This window comes from Neovison vison, chromosome 2 (assembly GCF_020171115.1).
Source record: "Neovison vison isolate M4711 chromosome 2, ASM_NN_V1, whole genome shotgun sequence".
Lineage (NCBI taxonomy): Eukaryota > Metazoa > Chordata > Mammalia > Carnivora > Mustelidae > Neogale > Neogale vison.
In genome coordinates, this window is record NC_058092.1 from 86,155,886 (window position 1) to 86,180,410 (window position 24,525).

Genomic DNA, 24,525 nt, shown 5'->3' on the forward strand with positions numbered 1-24,525 from the left:
TTCTTTATGCACATATAAGCAAATACAGATATAAGTCCATTTTTAAAAATTCCAGTATAATTAGTGTACAATGTTATATTAGTTTCAGACATACAATATAGTGAGCTATATAATATATAGAATATATATTATATATGTAATATATAGAATGATAATATATATAGAATAATATATAAAATAATAATATATAGGATAGTGATATGTAGAACATTACTATACATTACTCAGTGCTCATCACCATAAGTGTACTCTTAATTCTTTTTATCTATTTCACCCATCCCCCTGCCTCCCCGCCCCTCTGGTGACCATTAGTTCGTTCTCTATAGTTAAGTCTGCTTTTTTGTCTCTCTCTTTCTTTCTTTGTTTTGTTTCTTAAAATTTACATATCAGTGAAAACATGTGATATTTGTCTTTCTCTGACTGACTTACTTAGCATGATACCCTCCATATCCATCCATGTAGTTACAAATAGCAAGATGTCATTCTTTTTTATGGCTAACATATATATATTCTTATTTTTCATTTTTAACACAAAATGTAGCCCATTGCATACACTGTTCTATACCTTTTTTTTTTTTTTTTCACTTAACTCGCCTTGGATATCTTTCATATCAATACACGGAGAGCTTCCTTCTCCATTCTGTATTATTTCTGTGTCAGATACAAAATATACAAGAACGCATGTAACCACTCTGATGGGTAGACATTTAGGTGGTTTCCTATCATTTCTGTTGTAGCTTTTCAATTCACGTGGTCTGAAATGTATTTTAGAAGAAAGAAACTGAGACACTACTATGGAGAAAACTATAGTGTGTGGTTAGATATAAAGGGATTTTAGTAATCTGTTTGCGTAAAGGTACTCATTATATGAAAAAAGAATGCTTAATGAAAAGATGAGGCATTTGTTTCTGGTTTAGGCACCTGTTTCCTACTAAAAGTTTGACTGTAACTTGAATGTAACTCTAAGTTTTATCTTTCTGATAACCTAAGAAATCAAGAGTTGTGTTTATATTAACCTATGTTTCTAAACGTGACTCTTCATTTAAATGTATACACCATACATTTGAAGCAGAAAATACCACAAAGTGGTGTATTTATAATTTAGTAAAAAATGTAGTTGAAGGATTAGTACTGGTTTTCTGGAATTTGACTAAAGAAGCTTACTTTTTTCCTAATGCTAAGGTAAGATGTGAGTTGATTTTAGTCTGCAGTCCAGACTAACTAAGGCTAATCTAATGTTAACAAGAATCATCTTATAGTTTGGGTCAGCCATCATTGCCTTGGCCTTTATTTGTTATTTGGATTCTGTGATCCATGAAGTTTTTTTATACCATTTGTTGTTATACTTCTATCTTCATTGTCTAGATTTCTTTTTAATATGCTGTTGCAGTAATACTTTTACTTAAAAAATAAGAAGGCTTAAAGGGACTTCATTTAAGTGTAGTCGTTTTATTGTTGAAAATTTTTAAGGGATGCCTGGGTGGCTCAGTCATTAAGTGTCTTCCCTCAGCTCAGGCCATGATCCCAGGGTCTTGGGATTGAGCCCCCATTGGGCTCCCTGCTCTGCAGGGAGTCTTTTTCCTCCCTCTCCCACTCCGCCTGTTTGTGTTCCCTCTCTCTCTGTCAAACAAATAAAAAATCTTTAAAAAAAAAACAAAAGGAAAAATTTTTAAAAATGAAGACCAGTTTGAGGGCTTCTCAAAGTGTGGTTTGTGTCTTTATATGCCTTCTTAGACCGAAATGCCTGTTTCCATTTGTTCTCTAGATTCTTAGTGTCTTTCTAGTAAAAGGGTTTTAAGTTTGAATGAGTTTGGATATGAGTTTGAATAACGTTGTTCTTCGAGATTTATTCATTTAACAAAAATTTATCTAAACAGTCTCTTCTGTAAAGGCTTTCCTCATTTTTCTAGAGAGGGTTGGCAGGTCTTTCATCTGTAATTCCCTATTATATTTTGTGCATTGCATTTTGTGCAGGCTCCTTCACATTTGCCACATACATGATTAGAACAAATATCTTGGGACGCCAGGTGGCTTAGTCGGTTAAGCAACTGCCTTTGGCTCACGTCATGATCCCAGGGTCCTGGGATCGAGGCCCGCATCAGGCTCCCTTCTCAGTGGGGAGCCTACTTCTCCTTCTTCCTCTGCTGCTCTGCCTGCTTGTGCTATCTCTCGCTCTGTCAAATAAATAAATAAAATCTTAAAAAAAAATAAAGCAAATATCTTGGGGCACCAAGTGGTTCAGTCAATTAAGCATCTGCCTTCTGTTCAGGTCATGATCCCAGAGTCGTGGGTTCGAGTCCCACATTAGGCTCCCTGCTCAGTGGGGAGTTTGCTTCTCCCTCTGATCCTCCCCCTTCTCGTCTTTTCTCTCTCTCACTCTCTCTTTCTCTAAGTAAATAAATAAGTAAAATTATTACATTCAGATATAATTGGCATCAGCATTTTATAAGCTTAATGTGCACAGCATAATGACTTACTTGACATACATATACTGTGAAATGATTATATGATAAATTTAGTTAACACTCATCACTTCATATAGTTATAAAAGATTTCTTTTTGATAAGAACTTTTAGGATCTATTCTCTTTGCAGCTTTCAAATCTACCAGACAGCCATGTTAACTGGAGTCATCATGTTGTAGATGACATCTTCAGTATTTATTTTATGACTGAAAGTTTATACCTTTTGACCACCTCCATCCAATTCCTCAATTTACTGCTTGTTCTTGACTGCATTAATTATAGCAGACTTTAGAGATAGTTGAATTTCTGACTTGGTGTGACACTCAAGGAGTGTTTGTTGTGACGTTGCTCTTTGCAAGTCAGTCTTAGTTTCATTAAGTTAATGGAATTGTTTCATTTAATTGCGAAGAAGTTGTGTCCAATAATGTACCTTTGCTTGTGTTGAGGATGACCAGTGTGTTTGTCTAGAGTGACTTTGGCTAGGGGCACCTGGGTGGGTCAGTTGGTTAAGTGTCTGCCTTTGGCTCAGGTCATGATCTCAGGGTCCTGGGATGGAGCCCCGCATCAGGCTCCCTGCTCAGTGGGAAGTCTGCCTCTCGCTGTCCATCTGCCTCTCCCTCTGCTCATGCTCTCTCTCGCTCTCAAATAAATAGATAAAATCTTTATAAAAGAAAGAGTGACTTTACTTGAAAACTAGAGGAAAAGGGTATTTTTTCACCTACTTCAGTTCTTGAGTCCATCCATCTTTAGTGTTGGCTTGGCAGTTGGTCTCAAGGGAAAAAGAGGCTGTTCAGTTCTGGGGTCAGAGTCAGCAGAGTTTGAATTGGCAAGCCTAGTGTGAATCTTTTTAGGTACTTTTCCTTTCACTGTGTTACCAAATTTATAGTCTATACTATTGACCAGTTGTTCCATGAACTCATCTTAATTGTGCTTGTCTAAGGCCTCATGAGACTACCAACTCTTAGTGGAATTCTCAGATTGTCTTCTTGGCAGTCAATGGCCATGGTTTTCAAATCCACCTTCTCTGATGTTCATAAAACCGTGTTGGTGAAAATGCTCAGCTTCGTAAAACACGGAAAATTGCACAACTCTTCTTTTGATTTCTTTTGTGCTTTTAAATTCATTTTATAAAACTTACTTCTTCGTTTATGGGTCAAATGGGGCAACACGGTGAGTTTGTTTGATATTTGATAATGGCTCATAGATGTCCTGAAATCAACTTTTTTATGACATATAATATAAAATGGAGAATTTAACTGTACAGATAATAAATAGCATCCAGGCTCCCAGTTTTGATGACAAATATAGAAAGCAGGATTTGAGAAACAATGAGTAGTTGTAGAGGTGAGGTTAAGGTAGGGTGCTGTGTTGACACCCACTGGAATCAAGCTGGTTGGACATTGAATATTCTCTCTCCAGCTGTCTATTTAGTTTTTCTTTTTTGGTGTTGGTTTTTTGCAGGTCTCCTCCTAGATAGGTCCAGGAATGCATTTTTGTGTGACTGTTTTATTTTAGGTTAGAGAGGAGGCTAGAACTTAGAGGCAGTATTTCCCAAAGTTATGTTGGTTCTCATATTTGGTTTTTAAAAGTCTGAGAGGCTTTAAAAAATGCTGGTGCCTGGGTTCTATTCCCAGGAATGTTGACATAATTGCTCTAAGGTATTGGGTTTGGGTATTGGGATTTTCAAAAACTTCCACAAAATTCCAGTATGCTGGTAAGGTTGGAACTACTGCTCTATACGATCTACCATGGCAAAATAAAATTAAAAATAAAAAGATTCAAAGAAGAAGTTTAGAACTCTTGGGGATTTAGAAAACACATTCTCATTTTAAAGATTTTAAATGGTTCTGAGTAATAAAGGAACCTGTTTAACTTCGTTTAACTCGGACTTTTCCAGAGTACTTCATCCTGAACCCCTTTCCACTCCTCCACCCCAATTTCTGTTAATATCCGGCAGCACCAGTATTCTGAAACACTCTAGGACACATTTCCGGATCCACACCTGTGTGGAACAAAATAGATCGCTTGAGATTAGAATAATACGTTACCATTTAATGGAGCTGTTTTTGTACTATTTCCTGAGAATCTTGGAAATAGATGGCTTATCAAATAATGGCATTTTATCTACTATGAACAGGAACCTGCAGCTTTTCTCTTAGAAGAACAGGTGTGAGGCCAGAAAACCTTCCTTACCAGAGGGCCCACAAAACTCCCACAGGCAGTCCTTTCAATTGACATTGAAATGAATCAATACTGTTTGTATTAAGGGAGAGGTTTGTTGTGTTTTGGGGATGACCCCTAGTGATATCCCTGTTGCTGAGCTGTGTCTTAATGTGGCTGAGTCTTAGTGGGAAATCTCTGAAGCAATTACTCTGGACCATCTGGGCATGCCAGAACTTGTAGGTCTCTTAACAAAGGCTCAAAGGGGTCAACCACTTAGAACTTGGCATTAGGCTGCCTTCTTTCTTCTAAAGCAAAATAAACATGTGCTGGTAGATGTTAGATCTAATTATAAAATGTATGTCTTCACAGAAAATGTTGAACTAGATATTTGTTAAATATGATATTGTGATTTTTGTTAAAGTTTATTTAGCAATTGACTTTGTATTTCAAAGGAACAGTTTTCCTTACCATGTTTTTCTTTGGAGTATCAACAATGTAGAAACAAAATTTATTTTATGCTTTCCAGTGTATCCTTATGATGGCTATCCTTCTGCTTTGCAGTTTGATGTTTGGGGTTATTTTTGCCCCCTTGGATCTTTAATAAACCTTTGCTTTTAATGCTTAGTGTGATGAGAAAGATCCACATTAGTTTTGGTAGTGAGGATATATATGCTAGTTTCCTGAGTTTTGAAAATAGATGGGAGTCAATGGCTTATCCATTCCAAACTGGTCAGGCTGTTCTCAACAGCTGGGATGTGTTGAGTAATTTGGACCACTATGAAAAGCAGACTCGTTACTAGATTTTTCTTGTTAAAGTAGTAAATAAATGCCATTAGTCAGGTTCTGAGAACAGAAACAACTGTCAGGGTCTCTATGACTCACTAAATACACGTAAGGAAGTGAGTTATACCTATTCTATTTTTTTTGGAACACAGCAGGTACTTCAGTGGTTTGAGTTGTGAAAGTTGGTTCAGATGATGTTCTTTGTTATTCCTATTTTGATGGTCCCAGATCTGTGTTACCACGTTTCTATAGAAGAGTCAGTGCCAAGCTTTTGTACTCTTTGTATAGTACATTTCTGATAGCCAGTCTTAGTTGATAAAGGTGGTTTAGAAAAGTGCATTAATTTAATGAATTCACATTAGTTTACTACAATTACAGTAATGAATTACATTTACGTTAATGAATGTAATTATTTTGTTGAATGTCTTTTCAGTACCTAATCTAAAGGCAATTTGCTACTATTTATTAACTTTTAAAAGATTTATTTATTTATTTATTTATTTGAGAGAGAAAGGACATGCGCGTGCATGAGCAAGGGAAGAGGCGGAGGGAGAAGAGAGAATCCTCAGGCAGATTCCTTGCTTAGTATGGAGCCTGATGCAGGGCTCTATCCCAGAACCCTGAAATCATGACCTAAGCCAAAGTCAAGAGACAGCCCCTCAACTGACTGAGCCATCCAGGCGCCCCCAATTACCACTATATTTATCTGTAAAGCAAAATTAGTGTGGTTACATGGTGTCACTCACATCTTGAAAAAAGCTCAGAGCACAGTGCATGGTCTTTTTTTTTTTTTTGGTGCCTATTATTGCTAGTTCTGGACAGAGTCTATTCTGCTGACTTTATGTGACCTTTTGAGCCATGATTTAGAGAGGTGAATTTTTACATATCTATTTCTTTGGATGAACAGAGTGCTTAGTGTGTAGCCTTATTTTCAATCTAAAAAGTGGGAGATTCTGTGATCTGGTTTTTGTTAAGTAGTGGTCATGCTCACCTTTTGGCGCTGCCCTATGAAGCCATTTGATTTTGCTCTTTGATTGGTGGTAGATTGCTTTGTTCTTCCCACGAATGCTCAGCAAATACCTTTTTTATCTTGTAGGCTTAGATGATAATAAGCAATCAGCTCTTTCTTTTCCCTGGACCTGGTTCACATGTGTCATGGATTTGTTCAGTGATTGGAAGTCAAGTATGATTTGGATAATCATGTGTCGTATTTTGGGGCATTGTCTACTTACCAAGTATCCATTCAGTATAGTCTAGAGCCGAACTACTGAGTACAGTAGCTACTAGCTGCTAGCTGTGTGTGCTTTTGAGCATTTGAAATTTGTTTAGTCCAAATGTTTTAAAGATTTAGTAAAAAAAAAAAAAAAAGTAAAATATCTTCTTTGTAATTATGTTGATTATTTGCTGAAATGATAATTTTTCAGATATACTAGAATAAGAAAATACATTACTCATTAATTTTACTTGTTTCTTTTTACTTTTTATAATATGGTTTTGAAAGAAATTAAAATTACATATTTGGCTCCCTTTTGTGGATGGCATCATATTTCCGTTGGACATTAAGCTCTTGACTGTGGTTTTTTTTTTTTTTCACTTTAAAATATTCTTTTTTTTATAATTGATTTTATTTTATTTTTTCAGTGTTTTAAGATTCATTGTTTATGCACCACACCCAGTGCTCCATGTAATACATGCCCTCCTTAATAGCCACCACCAGGCTCACCCATCCCCCACTCGCCCCTTCCAAAACCCTCAGTTTAATTGTGTTTTTGCTACTATACATTGTTTATGACTAAATACTGTTTTGTATGATTTTTGCTTTGAAAGGTCAGTAGCTCCCAACCACTAGAGTTTTTCGAATAGAAGTTTAATGATCTCCTGGTAATGATTGTTTATTCATTCATCAAACACTAATAGCATCTTAATGTCTCCAACACTGTCCTGACTCTGGGCATGCAGAACATAAAGGACACACTCTCAGTTCTTAAGAAGCTCATGATCTTCTGTCAGTTGTGTAGATGGGATTCAGATCAGTGCTTGGAAGGATGATTTCATGACCTTTGAGATCCTTTCCAACCCATTGCTCTGCAGATATTTGCATACCTCCTAATCATTTGTTATCCAGAGAACTGGCAGAGAATTTTAGAATCAAAACATATGTAGATCATAGCTTCATCCATTTACTGCGAGGTCTTTTTTTTTTTTTAATGATTTTATGTATTTATTTGACAGAGAGAGAGATCACAAGAAGGCAGAGAGGCAGGCAGAGGGGGAGGGGGGAAAGCAGGCTCCCCACTGAGCAGAGAGCGGGGACTCAGTCCCAGGACCCTGAGATCCTGACCTGAGCCAAAGGCAGAGGCTTTAACCCACTGAACCACCCAGGCGCCCCTACTGTCAGCTCTTTTTACTCTTTGGATTAGTCTCTGCATTTTAAATCCTGTACCTCTGTTCTTCATTCTTTCTTCATTTCAAACAACCTCATTACTAGAAATGCTTTCTCATTGCTTTGTGTGAATATATTCTTTCATCACCGGTTTCATCTCTTCATTGTTAACATTTACAAGGTTGCTTCTTTCTGAGTGATGTCTGAATGTTTAGGTACAAGCAGTGGTATGTCGGTAAACTGGCTCTGTAAGTAGAAGGTGTTTCTTGATTTCTATGGTGTAAATACACCCACCAGTACTGATATGGGTTCTCAAAATTCCTGAATATTCAATAATCACTTATGGGAGCCCATAGGAGACAGTTCTATGACAAGAGTGGATTAAGCCCTTTCTCTTTGTATCTAATTGTGCATGGTGGTTCTTGTTTTCTTAAATTTAATTTTTCTTCTATAGCTTCTCTGCAAAATAGATGCAAAAATGTAAAAATAAAAAAAGTCCCAACTGCTTCATACTCATTCATTTAGTTTTTCATTCAACAAGTATTTATTGACTGCCCACCACTCCCAAGGTCAGAGTTACTGGATTTTTATAATCATTTCATAGTTGCTTTGTGGTTCAGTTGACTATTATGCTGGATGTCACATTTAAAAAGAGAGTTGTTGGGATAGATGAAGTTTAGATGATCAAGCATGAGGCTGGGTTAAATTTGTATCTGGATGTGTGTAGACAGCTGTTGGCGGTAATATTAGTCTTCCATATTGGGGCTAGAGACATATGATTTATTCTTTAGCAGAGAAGAATGATTAGAAACCCTGGGTGTTTGGGGTATTAACTTATCCCTGAATGAAGAGCAACCTTGCGTTTACCTGCTTAAGAGAGTTAATGCAATGCTTGGCCAGATTATCCTGACAGATACAGGGAAGACCTGTGGTTGTTCCAGGCAGCGTGGTGAGCCCATACTTTCTCCTGCACTTGACGTCTGTGGACTTCAGTGGTCCTTTATGGAAGAGGTAACAATACAACGTGCCCTCTTATTCAACTCCATAAATATTTGGCTCAGTAAGTATAGATAAGTGAATGAATAAATACATGGATAAATGAGTAAAAAAGCAAACCAGGAGTTAAGAGTTGGAAATTATAATTGCAATAAAAACTGTGGGACTTTAAAACTTTCTATCCACATCAGTATCTTGATTTAAGTTCTAAAAGCTCTGTATAGTCTCTCCAAAGTGTCTGAGTTAGAATAAAGGTATGTTTAATACCACTTGATAAGCTCCTTTACTTCACTGAAATGCCTAGTTGGTATCTATTTTGTGCCAGGCAGTATGTCAGGTACTAGGGAGAGAGGAGTGAGTAAAAAAATGTATAGATCCTGCCTTCTTTGAGACTATTACAGAGAGACTGGCAGAGTCAAATAAGAATGCCACAATATAATATCAACTATAGTTAAGTCCATTAAAAAAAAAGCTGGGGACCTTCTCCAGCTAGGATGGCATTGAGGTTTGTCCTCAGAGACTTTGATCTGTGTGTGAGCTGGGCTCTGAAGGCTAACCTAGTCAAAAGCAAGCGGGAGGACATGTGACCAGCAGGAGCAAAGGTCCTGTGGTGAGTGCAGAGGGCTCTATCTGAGGGGTTAAACAAGGCCTTGTGATGGGCAAATTGTGTGGGAGCACAATATGAGGAGGCTTAGGCAGGGAGGGTCAGATACCCACCAGGCCTTGTATTTGTTGACGATTTGAACTTTCCCATGAAAGCAATGAAGTCAGTGAAAAGTGACTGGATCAGATTTACCTTTAAAAAAATATCCTCTGGCTGCTGTGAGAAGCCTGATCAGGAAGGTGAGGCATGGGTGTGGGAAGGCTGTTGCAGGAGTTCACCTGGGAGGTGGTAGGGAAATTGAGGAGAAGTCTGTGCAGGCAAGAGGCAGTTAAAAGGGAGAAGCAACAAAGCATGATGGCAGACAGGATAAGGGGAATGAGAGCTGGAAAGACATCGGGGCTTTAACTTGAGCAATTGTGGAAGCTGAATCTTTTAGGGGACAGACCGTGATGGAGAACCGGTTATTGTTGTTGCTTTGAGGTCAGGCAGCTGCAAGAGAGTCTTCTCACACAGTGAGGTGCCTTAAGACACCCAAATGGGAAGGTCACGTACGTGGTTGGCTATCCTGTTTTTGCAGTTTTAAGGAGTTTGTGCTAGAGAGAGCAATTTGAGGGTCATTGGCAGACTGATGGCAATTTATATGGATGAGATTGTGTTGGACAGTTCTCCAAATGTGCTCCTTCCCACCAGCAGCATCAATAGCCCCTGGAAACGTGTTAGGAATGCAGATTCTCCAGTCCTGCCCTGGATCTATTGGATCGGGACCTTGGGTGGGGCCCAGTAATCTGTGTTTTGGGAACCGCTCAGGTGATGCTGATGCACTCCATCTAATTCTGGGCTAGGGAGAGAACATGGAGTGACAAGAACTTGAGTTTGGGATTGAACCTTGAGAAGCTCTAACTTATAAGGATGGAAGGTGAAGGATGTCTTTGCCGAGGAGACTGGGTAGGAGCCATGTCTGGAGAGGTAGAAAAAAAATCCAGGAAGCCAGTGAAGAGAGTATTCAAAGGGGCGAGATACTTGTTGCCAACAAGTTCAGTCAAATAATGCTTGGGAAATGTCCCCTGGGCTTGGAAGAAGCAGATCTAGAGAGATAGAATGTAGATTACTGACTGCCAGGGGTTGGGAGGGAGAGGGAGCAGTTACTGTAAATGGACACAGAGTTTCTTTTTCGGGGAACACAACTGTTTTGGAATTAGTGGTGATATGATTGTGAATATATCAAAAGCCACATCATGGTGAATAGACTAAAAGAAATCACCGAATTGTGCACTTTAAAAAGGCTGAATTATGAATTTTATCTCAATTAAAAACAAAGCCCCCCTGCCACCGCCAGCTTCGCAATGTGGAGATAATTGGTGACTTTAGTGCAAAATGTTCATGGCATGGATGAGAGAGGAGGGAGAATGGAGGCCAGGAGAGAAGACATCCTTCAGAGAAGTCTCGTTTTAAAGGGGAGGCCAAAGGGAGGGTGGTGATTGTGGGGAGATACCAAGTCCAGAAACTCTGGGATGGTTTTTCTTCTTTTGAAGATGGTGGAGACGTGAAAGTGTTTAAATTCTGTTGGGAAGGACCCAGGGGAGAGATCTGGAGAAGAAAGTGATCATCAGTTGTGTTGAATAACAATACAGTTTCAGAGTTGAAGGGACTTCTTTGGTTAATGATGTTTTCCTAACCTGGATCTCCATTTCATACAACAAAGTAGGCGAAAAATAATCCTGAAGCAGTCCTCTGATTCAAACTTGAACACTGCATGGGGGCAGGAATCCTGCTGTCTTCCAGGGCCAACCATTCTATTTTCAGATGGTCTTGACTATATTAGGGGATTGAGAGAAATTAGCAGGGAAGAACTCATTTATCAGATGGGAGATAATGTTTCTTTTATAGAATAAAACTTCTCTTCTTCTGAAATGGACTTTAATCTTATTTCCATCATTTCCTTCATTCCCACTCCCCGAAGGACCCAGTGCTGCCAATTCCTGAGCCTTTGGGGAAGTTTCTAATATTTGTTGGGTTGATTCTCTTTTTCACTGGTACCTTAACATTCAGTTTTCTTGGTTTTGTAATTTATCACCACTCATTTCTCTGATTTCCAGCTTTTGAGATTTTATTGCTACTTTCCCCTCTCTTCTGAATGTGTTGGATTCCATTTTTTAAAAAGTCTTTCAAAATTCTCTCTTTAGTGTGGTTTTGATAGATATTTGTGTCCACTGCCCATTTCTTGATTGGATTATTTGTTCTTTGGGTGTTGAGTTTGTTAAGTTCTTTATAGATTTTGGACACTAGTCCTTTATCTGATATGTCGTTTGCAAATATCTTCTCCCATTCTGTCAGTTGTCTTTTGGTTTTGTTAACTGTTTCCTTTGCTGTGCAAAAGCTTTTGATTTTGATGAAATCCCAAAAGTTCATTTTTGCCCTTGCAATCTGCCACCTCTACCTTCTCTCTTTCTTCTTTTTAAAGATTTTATTTATTTATTTGACAGAGCACAAGCAGGGGGAGCAGCAGGCAGAGGGAGAGGGAGAAGCATGGTCCCCACTGAGCAGGGAGTCCCATGCGGGGCCTGATCCCAGGACCCTGGGAGCATGACCTCCCCGAAGGTAGCCGCTTAACTACTGAGCCACTCAGACTCACCTTACCTTCTCTCTTTCTTTCTTTTTTCTTTCCACCAGAGGCCATGTAACCTGTTTTTGTATCCCTTCACTTTTATGGTTACTCTCCTTTGACTAAGTAGGAGGTGGGTTCTACTAATTAGCCTTTTCTCTTGCTTGTTACGGGGGGCAGGTTTTGGGAACCTATTGTCTTCCTGTGCCTTTCATGAGGATTAATTACCTTGAGTAATGGGTATAATCTCCTTTGGTGTTTCATCTCCTTTCCCCTTTTCTGAGAATGTGACCTCATTTTATTGCAGCACTTATTATATGTCAAGCTGTAGACTTCTCCCTGCCTTTCCAGCCAGCTGTGACTGCTTTGTGTCCTGATTCTGTGCCATGGCATGTTTAACTGGCCCTCCTCTCTCTGGTCTGCAGATTTGATCATCAGGTCACTAGAGCTCTCTTTTCAGGCCCTGGGAAAAACTGTGGCTGGGACAGGACAGGAGATGTCATGATTGTCTCACCAAACTTTGCAGACAGAAAGACTGGGTGATTTATTTATAATCGTTTCTTTTTCTGATGATTGATACATGTGAATTTATTTAGGTGACTCTAGGCATAGGAAAATAAATTTCAGAGAATAAGGAGTACCTCCAATTCCTAAAATTGTTTTACTCTTTTAAATAAAAAGAAGTGTTTTTTTTTCTATTCTTTACTAAAGCATTTTTATTCTTATTATTTATTTATTTACTTATTTATTTATTAAGATTTTGTTCATTTATTTGACAGAGATCACAAGTAGGCAAAGAGGCAGGCAGAGAGAGGGGATGGGAAGGCAGGCTCCCCACCAAGCAGAGAGCCAGATGCGGGGCTTGATCCCAGGACCCTGAGATTATGACCTGAGCTGAAGGTTAACCCACTGAGCCATCCACACATCCCATAAAGCAGTCATTTCTAATCTAAGGTCTGTGGAGAAAGTTTAGAGAGTTGCTGAATTTGTATGGCCAGAAAAGTGTCTTTGTTTTCATTAATCTTATAACTGATAAGATTACATTCAATTATAAACGTTAGAAATAAACTATAGTAGTATTAGCAATATGAATGACTATCACAGTAGAAATTACAGATATTCTTATATCCCATTACAGTTTTTGCCTACATCTTACATGTTTCACATATCTTAGTTATGTTCATTCATTCTTTAAAATTAGAGTCATTAGTAGATCTACTAGATCTTGTTTTATATTAATAAAATAAGTAAATTATTAAGTAAATATTATGGTATTGTAAGTTTTTTGTATTTTGATAAATTTGACTGTATTAGTTTTCTGGTATTCATTTATATTTTATTTTATGTCTTTAAAAACACTATTCTGAGAAAAGGGGTTCACAGGCTTTATCAGATTGCTAAGGGGTTCATGACACACAAAAGATTCTGAACCCTGTCCCAAAGAGACAAGTGCCTACAAAGGAATATGTGATTATTAATATAAACCATTTTATCTTGGATGTCTAGCTATACCTTTTTCTGTTTTTGTCCATTAAAATTTGCTTCTTAATATGTGGTTTATGTTTTTACAAGATATTTGGAAAAGAGGCTGTTTTGATTTTCACTGACCCATGAGTTCAGATGGCATTAAAAAAAAGTCTCGAAATCAGATTTACTTATCAGAATAACCCTTTCTATTTCTTTAGGTTAACGAAGTTTCAGGACTTAAGCATTTCTGTTAAGTCGCTTTGCTAACTTACTGTTTTTATATGAGGTGGTCAGGATGCTGAAACCCAGTGATGTTGAAGCAGTCATAGGGTCAAGTTCCCTAGGATGGTTGTGATATAAAACTCAGTTTTATGTTAATTATTTATGTTATATTTTATGCTAATTATGTTAAAGCCCTTCAGGGTCATTTTCTCCCCATGGACATCATCACCTGGCACCTTCCCCACTGCTGCCCTTGGACTGACTTTGTGTGGTACATTTGACTTTGTCATTGGCAGATCCCTCCCTGATAGCTCTGTTCCTCTGGGTCAGCAGTGGGGGCTGGGCAGAGACACAGAGCTTTGAGGTCAAGTTTCTTGCCTTGGACACCTTGGAACACTGCTAGTGTTAAAGCTCCAGTGCCAGTTCTTGCTTAACTGACCTGAACTTGATACTTCAGTTTTATGTTGCCTAAAGCAAGTCTGCTAAGTTGCTCTAAAAACTTAAATAAAGTATGAAGTACTCAATTTTCGGTGCAATAGATTCCTAATCCTTTTGATACAATACTTCATGGTTAGAAGCTCCCATGGATCCTGAGGGGAGATTGTTTGGAAGCATGACTGCATTTTCCATAATGTTTTGTTGGGGGGGAGGTAGGGAGTTGATGGAGGGGTGGCATTTAATCCATGAAAATAACAGCTAGCGTCTGTTGACCTGCCTGCGTTGTCCTCCTTACATATTTATGCTTATATTTACTATATTCCTGATGGGTGGTTGTTCCTCTGTATGAATACCTTTAGTGACTCTGAATCTTTTCCTTAGTGAAACAGTCCAGTTCACTGTTAGTAATATCAAGGAGAGTCATAACATTTATGAGGGGCTTCCTGTATGCTAGACTCTTATATGGAGGACTTTATATTTAGTAAATGCATTCTGACAACAATCCTATGAATGGTAGATACTATCAGTAACATCATTTCAGAGATGGGAAACTCACAGAGGTAAAATTAACTTGTTCACGGTCTCAGGCAGTATGAGGCAGAGTCGGAATTTGAACAAAGGCAACCTGACTACAGAGCTCAGGCTCTTAGATCTGGTTTTCTTAATTCTGCCTATTGGATTAAAGCAATTTCAGAAATGCTTCAGTTAAGCTATAGGGGTAGTTAACTAGTAGGATCTGATGTGTTACATTAATTTACCATTAATTAAATTAATTAAAGCTGTGAAACCAAACAAGCAGTCTTCAGTTGACTTTGTTTTGTTATTATTTGAATATTCTGAATGTACATTTTTAGTGTCGTTTCTTTTTTGTGTGTGTTTATAGGGATGCTTCCTTTGGAAATTGCACTTATAATCTCACCATCCTCGACTGTTTGCAGGGAATCAGAAAGGTAATAATAATTCTCCTTGCTATAGTTGGTGCAGATGTTTCAAAATATGAAAAAGGAATAATGTCAGTATCCTTGCTTGTCACTGGAGAGAAGACAGGCAGTTAGCAAAAGGCTTTCCACTTCTTGATGGAATGATTGATGTGTAAAATATAGACCATCGGGCAAATTGAAGGGTGTCTGGGGTAACTCTGTAACTCCTGATTGAATTAGAGGGGGTTTCCCTTCCTTATTTAAATTATTTCTCTTCCTGGGCAATTGTATGACTTTGTCTGTCTCTGTGCCTGTGACATTGCTTTGTCACTGGGTCAGCTTCCTTATGAAGCCAGCACTTGGTGTGGGAGAGATAGGAAGCCACTGCACACCTCTGTTAGTGTGGAGGGGAACATTTCCATGTTGGTTTCCTACCTGGATATTGTTACAGTAGTAAGTAGGCCAGATATTATTATCTCATTATTATAGATGAGGAAACAACCCCAGGGAGGTTCAGCCACTCTTAGGGCTACAGGGAGCTATTAGCAGGGCTAATTCTAACTCACATTTCTTTATCAATTTGGAGCTTTCTAACATCCTATCAGGGCATCTTATAAATCAACGGTTTGTCAAATGTGGGGCTCGCTAGAGATGCAAATTCTCAGCCGTCCTCCGAGACTGACGGAACCATAAATTATGGGAGTGGGGCCGGGCAGTCTGTGTTTGACACTCTGGGTGATTTGATGCACTTTGCAGTTTGGAGGCATAGATTAGTTATTCATATGTATAATGGAGAAGTGAATCCAAAATATTTTTGAGAACTTTTAGAACGTGTTCTAGAAGCATTGATTTACTGGGAAGTCATGCATGCTATCCTGTGAAGTTCTTTTTAAAAATATTTTTAAACATTTTATTTATTTATTTGAGAGAGAGAGAGCATGAGCAGGGAGAGGATCAGAGTGAGAAGCAGACTCCCTACTGAGCAGGGAGCCCATGCAGACCTCCATCCTAGGACCCTGGGATCATGACCTGAGCCAAAGGCAGACACTTAACCCACTGAGCCACCCAGGTGCCCCTATAGTGTGAAATTCTAATGAAGTTTCAAAGTACATCATTCCATCTTGAACATATAGCCATGATGTATCACTCAGGAATGTACATGTTGCATAGCCCGTGGGCAAGGGTCATTATGGACTATAGATACACCAGGAGAATGATTCTTGTTCTAGTTTCTTTTCTGATGTAAGACTGATTTTGTTACATTTTAAATTGAGAAAATTCATATGATCAGTATGCTACTGTTATGTATGTTTGTTTTTGACTTAGATATTTCATTTAAAAATGAATTTAAACTCTGAAAGTTTAAGATAGTTTCAAGTATTTTTCTTTCCATTTAAAGACTGTCAGCACACTGTAGCCCCCCCGCCATAAGTAGTGTCTCCATCCTAGACTTCTAGTAGCACAAGTTAGGAACATGTATGGAGAGATAATTCAATATATAATCCACAACTATAGCATTAAAAAAGTTAGCCCGAGGTGGGGGGGAATGTAATTTATTTATTGTTATTGTTGTTGTTATTATTTTGCCTATTCTGCCACCTGGTACAGGCTGTTTCTTTTTATAAATGTATGAAGTTCAGAAAGAGTTCACATTGGAATATCCCCGCCTATTATGGTAACTTGGTAACTGGGTATAGAAATTTATGACATCCTTCCTGTTAGAGAGGAAAGGTGTGACTTTGTTCATGGATAAGGTCTTCTGTAAATTTCTTGTTTCATCAAGAGCTGGGGCTTTTTTTTTATCCAAACGTAGATGAGATTTTAGAAGATCTGACAGATGTTCAACATGTCCTTAAGCAACTGAGACACATTATCCCCCTCCACACTTACATAAAGCCCTGTGTTGTGGGCAGTTGCGTGGCAGTGAGGACCATATTCCTAAGAGTGTAGACAGAGTATGGCTGCATTTTTGCCTTGTTTGGAAGCATATCTTTCTGATTTTGTTGCATTGGCATCATCATAAGCATGGTTTTACCTGGGTGTGAACTACACACAGAAACATAAGCAAACACACACTTCCGATGAAGAAATAAGGAAGGAAGGTTATAGTCCTGGCTCTGTTTTTCTCACTTCTTTCCCGGGAATGGTACAGATGGATCTACTAAGTTGCTATATTTAAAGGTGAGATAATTTGAATAACTTGCTTTGCTTATAATAGTAGGGGTTGACTAACTCAGCAGTGTCAGGATTTATCATTTATAAGAATCACCTAGAAGGCATATTAACATGTTGATCCTACCCCCAGAGAATCACACTTAATAGTTCTGGGATATGGGGTTTAGGACTCTATATTTTAAATCTAAATTACTGAGTTGCTTCTTTTGCAGGTGATTTGTGTTCTGCATTTTAAAAAAAAAGATTTTATTTATTTATTTGACAGACAGAGATCAAAAGTAGGCAGAGAGGTAGGCAGAGAGAGAGGGGGAAGCAGGCTCCCTGCTGAGCAGACAGCCCGATGAGGGGCTCCATCTCAGGACTCTGAGATCATGACCTGAGCTGAAGGCAGGGGCTTAACCCACTGAGCCACCCAGGCACACTGCGTTCTGCATTTAGAAAATGCTGGTCTCGAACATATTTTTGAAGATAGATGTCCTGGAGCTTGGCTTCATAGTTTCTTCAATTTTTAATGGTTCGAATATGTAACTTTTAAAAGTAACAGTGGTTTTGTATTCTATTACACTCTGTACAGCTTCATGATTTATAAAATAAAAGACTGTCCTCTTCAAAATATTATATCTGAGCAAGCTAGATAGTTTTTAGAAGTTCTAAATCATTAGTTATAAAAAAGAGTAATGAATGTGTTCTTTGTGTTGTTAAAAATTACCAGCTCTTCCTCTAAATTGTAAGAGCAGACAAGTACACTTTTATTCTGTCAGTAACTATGACCATAAAACAAATGCTCTCGAGAAGTTTTAGGAACAAAGAAGGGCCTATGAAGTAAAAATGCCCTTTTTGCTAAGTATCTCATTAATGTTCAAAGGAAAACAAAACCTCCCAAGAATAATTGATTTTTCTTCTCCTATCTGAAAAGTTACTGTTATATATCCTATCATTGTTTGATATGAATTAATTGCCTGGTTCCCAATAGGTTTTAACTCTAGGTTTGCTAGTATGTTCCATTTTATATACATAATTAATTTACTACATACAAAACTAATGTAAATAAGGACTCTAGATATATTTTGCAGGACAAATTTTGATGCTTTTCCAAGTGTTAAGTCCCACTTGTGAGAAAGTCTCAATGCACACTTACCAATGTTAGAAGGTGATTTCTAGATATGCATTTTAAATGAAAGGTTTCAAACTTTCCAAACTTCAGATTAGTAAGAATCATTTGTGAGCAGGAATTCTAGGAATGGCTAGAGGACTTACCAATTTGGTGTGGAAAAACTAATTCAAATTCTACTTCTAGGGATTACAACATGGATTTTTTGACTTTGAGACATTTGATGTGGATGAATATGAACATTATGAGGTTTGTACATTTTAATTTTTTACAAGATATAATTTCATTTAATTAAAATCTCCTGTGCTCCACTCCCCCGCCCTGTTCCCTCCCTGGCCCCAACACTCAGGTATTGCAAACTGAGTGGCTTCTACAGTAAAAGCATTCTGGGAGTTTTCTTAAGCTGTCAGTTTTGTCCTTTCAGCTTTGGTTATTGCCTTTGAACCAGGAATACCAGAATTTTAGTTTGGGAAAATGTTTAGTTTGGGAAAAGGACATTATCTATAATGTCCTTTCACTAAACTTCCGTTAACAATTACTTTGCACATTTAATTTATGAGAAAAAATAATTTCAAAATACAGTTTGATGGAGAAACTGAGTTACTGTTATTTTAAAAATTCAGATTCTGTTTAAAACAAAACTTTACTTGTAATATTTTTGTTATATTGTAATATTTTTTGACTGCATAAATTTAATTTTTAAATATGCTTGAATTTACCTAGTTCTACGAATTGGCTGAATTTTTTTTCCCATTGCATCATGGTGGTTTTGAATATTGTCTTGCCTGTTCAGTGATGCAGAGTTTAGGCAAGGGCTGTCCCAGCTAGGTTGCTGTATAAGGAGATGTTGAAGAAACAGCTTTTCTGGAAGATGAGGAGCCTGTAGAATTCAAGTAGGCCCAACATTCGATGGAGGTGAGCTCACCTGTTGGGGTTCTCCAGACGACTTGTGAAATGTATCACTACTCTTAGTGAGAGAGGGCAGCTCTTCCCCCTTTGTGCTCTAGTTCAGGATCTCTGTTTGGATATCCTGTTTACAAGTTAAACTTAACCAGTCTGAGAAGCAACTGACCATCTTTCACTCCACTATGGTCTTCTGCTTCATTCGTCTGTATTAATGGTACCACCAATCCTGCAGTTCACCCAGGCTCAAGAACAGGAATGCTCCTCTTTCCCTCCCGAATAGAACCAATATTTGAATTGCTGGTGTGTTTCTTCTTCCCTGTGCTCTCTGTTCTCCCTTCCTTCCCTCTGGCTCAGGTGTGGTGCCCTCTCTGGACTATGAGAAGCACTCTCTAATGAGCACGGGTCCTTCTTCTCCTGTTGGTCTGTCTTTCACCCGCGTGACTTGAGTGATCTTAGAACAGAACTCTCATCATTCTTGGCCCCAGACTGCATTGCTCTGCAGAAATGGGGATGAACTCCTCTGTGCTGGCATTCTTAGCATGGATGGGCTCCAGCCCACCTCGAGAGCCTTGTCTCCTGTTTGCTTACCATGCGCCGTTTGCATGCCAGCCCCACAGAACTGCGTGCTCACTGCTTCCCGAGTGTCCCCGTGTCCTGGCTGAGCTTCCTTTCTGCCACATGACCATCCCCTCTAGCGTTTCCCCTCCTCTGTTTTGTGTGGGTCACATCTACAGACAGAGCATTACTCTCTTGAGTATTTTCTCCCTTCAGTTTCATGGGTTACAATTTGTACTATCCATGTTTCCTGTATCTTGTTTTTATTTTTCTTACTGGATTGCAAATTCCTTGTGGATAGGACATGACTAAGTGGAAAAATACATACTGAATACTTAGATAGAAAGGTTTAATATCATAAAACTGCTATTTCTCCTCAAATTAGTAAATGTAGTACAATTTATTAAAAATCTTGAATTTTTTTTTAACCATAAAAGCATGGTTGTCATGGCATTTTTAGTAGCAGCAGAAGAATCCCCCCATCAAACCCCACCCCCACCCCCAGCTAGAAACAGAGACTGTGCACTCATAAGGGAAGATTGAGTGATTTATAGTTCATACACACCATGGAATGTTATGTGCTGATGTGAAAAAGTGAATTTGAGCTGTACCACTTGTCTTGGAACGATTTCTATAATACATTGTTTAGAAGAAGAGATACAGATAAGTGCTCATAATATAATCCCCTCCTTTAATTAACAGTAATGAGATCCCATTTCACCCATATATGTATATCTGTATTATATTAGCAGAGCTGATTTCCTGTGATGCTAATAAAACTGAAATTTTAGAGGACCCCCCACACTTGTGTGGGCATTTTTTAAGGTCCTATACCTCATTTTGTATTCATAATTTTGTATTCTTTTCTTAAAGTGGACTTCCAAATTAGATGTTTCATGCTCCATGAATATGAGCATGGAGAAAATGATACGGCAAAATGCGAAGTCCATTTCCATTAAAGGAGATACTGGGGTGGACACTCAAGAGGAGGAGGAAGGAACAATACCACAATAAAAAGAAAAAAATAGTTGGCATTTTACTTATTCCTTCATCTTTTTTTAAACCTTAATGTGGATGTTGAGAGGTATTTGGAAAAGCTGTTGAAAAACCTGAGACAATTTACCCACATTGGAAGGGGAGATGAACCATGCGAGACTATGGACTCTGAAAAACAATCTGAGGGGTTTGCAGTGGCGGGGGCGTGGGAGGTTGGGGTACCAGGTGGTGGGTATTATAGAGGGCACAGCTTGCATGGAGCACTGGATGTGGTGAAAAAATAACGAATACTGTTTTTCTGAAAATAAATAAATTGGAAAAAAAAAAGAAAAAGAAAAACCTGAGACAGTAGAGTTTAATTCTTGCAAACCAACCTACTGGCCAACTAAAAAAAAAAAAAAAAAAAAGTCTGTTAAGAATGTGGTCACACCCTCCCCTGAGTAAACAAATAACCGTAACAACAACAACAACCCAGGTAATAATGGGAGGCAGGAGATAGTTGGTGAACATTTGGAAAGTTTTCTGTCAAATTACTTCCTTTCTGAGAATGATATATCCATTCTATCATAAGGCCCAGGAAAAGAAAATCACAAAGAGAAGTATGCTTTTTGGGGAGTGAGCATGTCATAAATGCTATTTAATGAATAAATAAAGGAACTCTGTTCCCGACAGTCTGTGGGCCTGATACTTGTCATAATTTTGCTCGCTGTTCTCTCACCTGCCTTAGTGAGTTTGGACAATGGGTGAACTTGTGGGATAGCTAGAGACACATATTTTGTGTTTTCCAACAAAGTCAGTATTCCAATGGAGACATTGTGGTTTTCAAAGTAAAATTTTATCATTGACAGCAAATTAGGAGACTGTAAGTCTTGGATTAGTGGGGAACGTTCAGGATGAAGTTTTTCCAAGACACTTCTTGACGGAACTACATTTAATATATAGTTTGGCTCAAGAAGAAGCCTATATTAATGAGACTGCATCTCTGTGTGATCCTGAAGGGCAGTTTTATGATAAGAATGCCAAATGTTGTTAATGACAAGATCAGCAGAACATAAGAAATACTCACTTTATAAAGTCTACAGGTAAATCTCCAGCCATTCTGCAAAGGGTTATATCCATTTTCCTCCTGTGATTCATGGGTCTAGAGCAGTACTGTCCAATAGAACTATAATGAGAATTATAGATACTTTAAACATTCTAGTAGCCACATTTAGAAAAAGTAAAAAGAAATGATAAAATTAATTTTAATATATTTTATTTAATCCAATATTCCCAAAATATCATTTCAACATGTAATCAGTATAAAAATTATTAATGAAGTATTTTACATTTTTATTTTTGAACTAAGCCTTCAAATCTCAGCATGTAGTTTGCTCTATGGCACATCTCAGTTTGGACTAGTCACTTTTTTTTTTTTTTTTTTTAAGTAGGCTCCACACCCAGTATAGAGCCCAGTATGGGGCTTGAACTCATGACCCTGAAATCAAGACTGAGTTGAGATCATTAGTTAGAAGCTTAACCAGCAGAGCCACCAGGTGCCCCTGGACTAGTCACATTTCAAGTGCTCAGTAGCTACATGTACCTAGAGGCAGATTCTGTGGGGACGGTCTTGACCATGAACTATTGGAGTCCCTCAGAATGACATGAAACCTGGTATAAACAGAACAGGTTATATGGCCTTGCTTTAGGTGATCTAATTATTCACGTAAGAGTTAAAGCCCTGTCATATTTAGCGGGGTTTGGTTAAGATATCTAAGACTCTTGCTCCATTTTCATGGGACTTGCAGAATGGCCCATTAATTATTGATGAACAAAAGTATCTTCCAAAATGTGGTCTCTCAGGTTCTTTACCACACTGTTGAACTGTGCATTTTTCACCTTGGGGCTGATCAAATAGATGTAAATCTGACAGCTATGCCACAAAGGTCCCATAAAGTAACTGCAAGAAGATAGCCCCAACACTTGCCCTAAGAATCAGTGTCCAAACAATCATACTTTTCCAACAGTTTTCTCCAGGTATTTTCTTTTTCTTTCTTTCTTTCTTTTTTTTTTTTTTTTAAAGATTTTGTTTATTTATTTGAGAGAGAGAATGAGAGAGGGAAAGAGAGAGCATGGTGAAAGGAGGGTCAGAGGGAGAAGCAGGCTCCCCATGGAGCAGGGATCCCCATGAGGGACTTGATCCTGGGACTCTAGGATCATGACCTGAGCTGAAGGCAATTGCTTAACCAACTGAGTCACCCAGTCGCCCCCTATCTCAAGGTATTTTCAAAGAACTGAGAGAGCAGTCACTCCTGTGAAACATGGCCATTCATGGGTTTACTTGAAAAGTGGAAATAGACCTTTGGCTCATGGGAACAGCAGTGAAAATCAAAGAGCTTGAATATTGAAATTATGTTTCTGTGGGTATGTGAGGAGCTGTACCCTCATATACCTCTATATGGCAATTGCTCGTGTAGGATAATATACTGCTTGTGAGGCCCTGCAGTAGCATCCATACACAGAGTCCGCCTTCTGTCAGCCTTTTTTAAACTCTTTTTGGGGGAACTATCCTTACCTTGCCGAAAATGAATGGTGCTGCTCTTAGGCATTATTTTAAGTCATTATTCCTCAAAGAGAGCTTGAAGTTGTGTCTTTTGTTTGTTATTTGGATGTCTCTGAGGGGCTTTCTACTATTGACTGGAAGTCTGCCGTCTTCGATGATGTCTCTATGTTGGCCACACACAGGCTCCCAGAGCAGCATCCTGTCCCCGGGAGAGGGGAGGAGCAGAGAGGGGCAAAGAAACAAGCTTCAGGGGCAGCATGTGGAGATGCCTCCTCATTTATTACCCCATCCAGAATTTGGCCCATGTAATTGCAAGAAGTTGTCTTAAATACTCTTTTGGGGATTAGATGGAGTTTCAAGTTTACGTAATGCCTGCTTCAAAAATGAAGAAGTTACATTGACGTCATGCTTGGACTTATTTTATATCTTCCACTATCTCCCCCCCCACCCCCGAATCATCCCTTTTTTGAGAAAAGAAAAAAAAAGTGCTTTCTGTGAAGTAGCATTGTCAGTGTGAGGATAGTTCCCAGAATTATTGACTTGACACTTTGCTTTCACAAGCTGCCAACCCGGGGCCACTTTACCAGTGGTTACTTGATGGGTGCGGTTAGAGTTGCCCCTGGTTACCGCAGGCCGGGTGCCGGACCGACGGGTTACTGCCTGCTTGAGTGTGGAGACACAGTACGGGGCCTTCTCTTGTTTCTCTCATCAAGGCGCACGTGGAAAAGGATAATATTTGCTCAGTACCCTGTGATTATAGCTCACAGCTGTCGATGACTGGCCTGGGGCCTCTGGCTGCCCTGGTCCTGCCCAGGCAAATCCATTGTGTTTCACTGGGTGGAAAGCTTTGTCCAACAGAAATAATGATGTACAGATCAACCTTTGTTATGTGAGGGTCAGGAAGCTGTATTATACTCTTTATGGCCTCAATTGATAACTTTTCAGTTTGTTTATTGAACAGATGTTTATTAAGTACCTCCTGTTTTCTCAGTATATTTGCTAGGTCTAATACTTTCTTTCTTTCTTTCTTTTTTTTTCCTCAAGAGGGTCCCTACAGTATCATCTCTTCATGTGTGGGATTAGAGACTTTGTTCTTATCATCTGCTCTCTTAGAATCAATATATTCTTGCAGAAGTTATCATGTCTGACCTTTGTCACAAGCCCCATCTTCATGCTTATCAGATGAGTTATGTACACA

At 38.6% G+C, this 24,525-nt stretch overlaps 1 protein-coding gene across 4 annotated transcripts in view; it reads left to right on the top strand.

Annotated features, from left to right (window-relative positions):
• CDC14A (cell division cycle 14A) overlaps nt 1-24,525 on the top strand; it is a 172,629-nt gene that overhangs the window by 67,726 nt on the left and 80,378 nt on the right. For all 4 annotated transcript variants that reach the window (XM_044238766.1, XM_044238769.1, XM_044238767.1 and 1 more), the window contains exons 6-7: nt 15,006-15,072; nt 18,515-18,577. In XM_044238766.1, the coding sequence (XP_044094701.1) occupies nt 15,006-15,072; nt 18,515-18,577 (130 nt within the window). The remainder of the gene's footprint in view (nt 1-15,005; nt 15,073-18,514; nt 18,578-24,525) is intronic.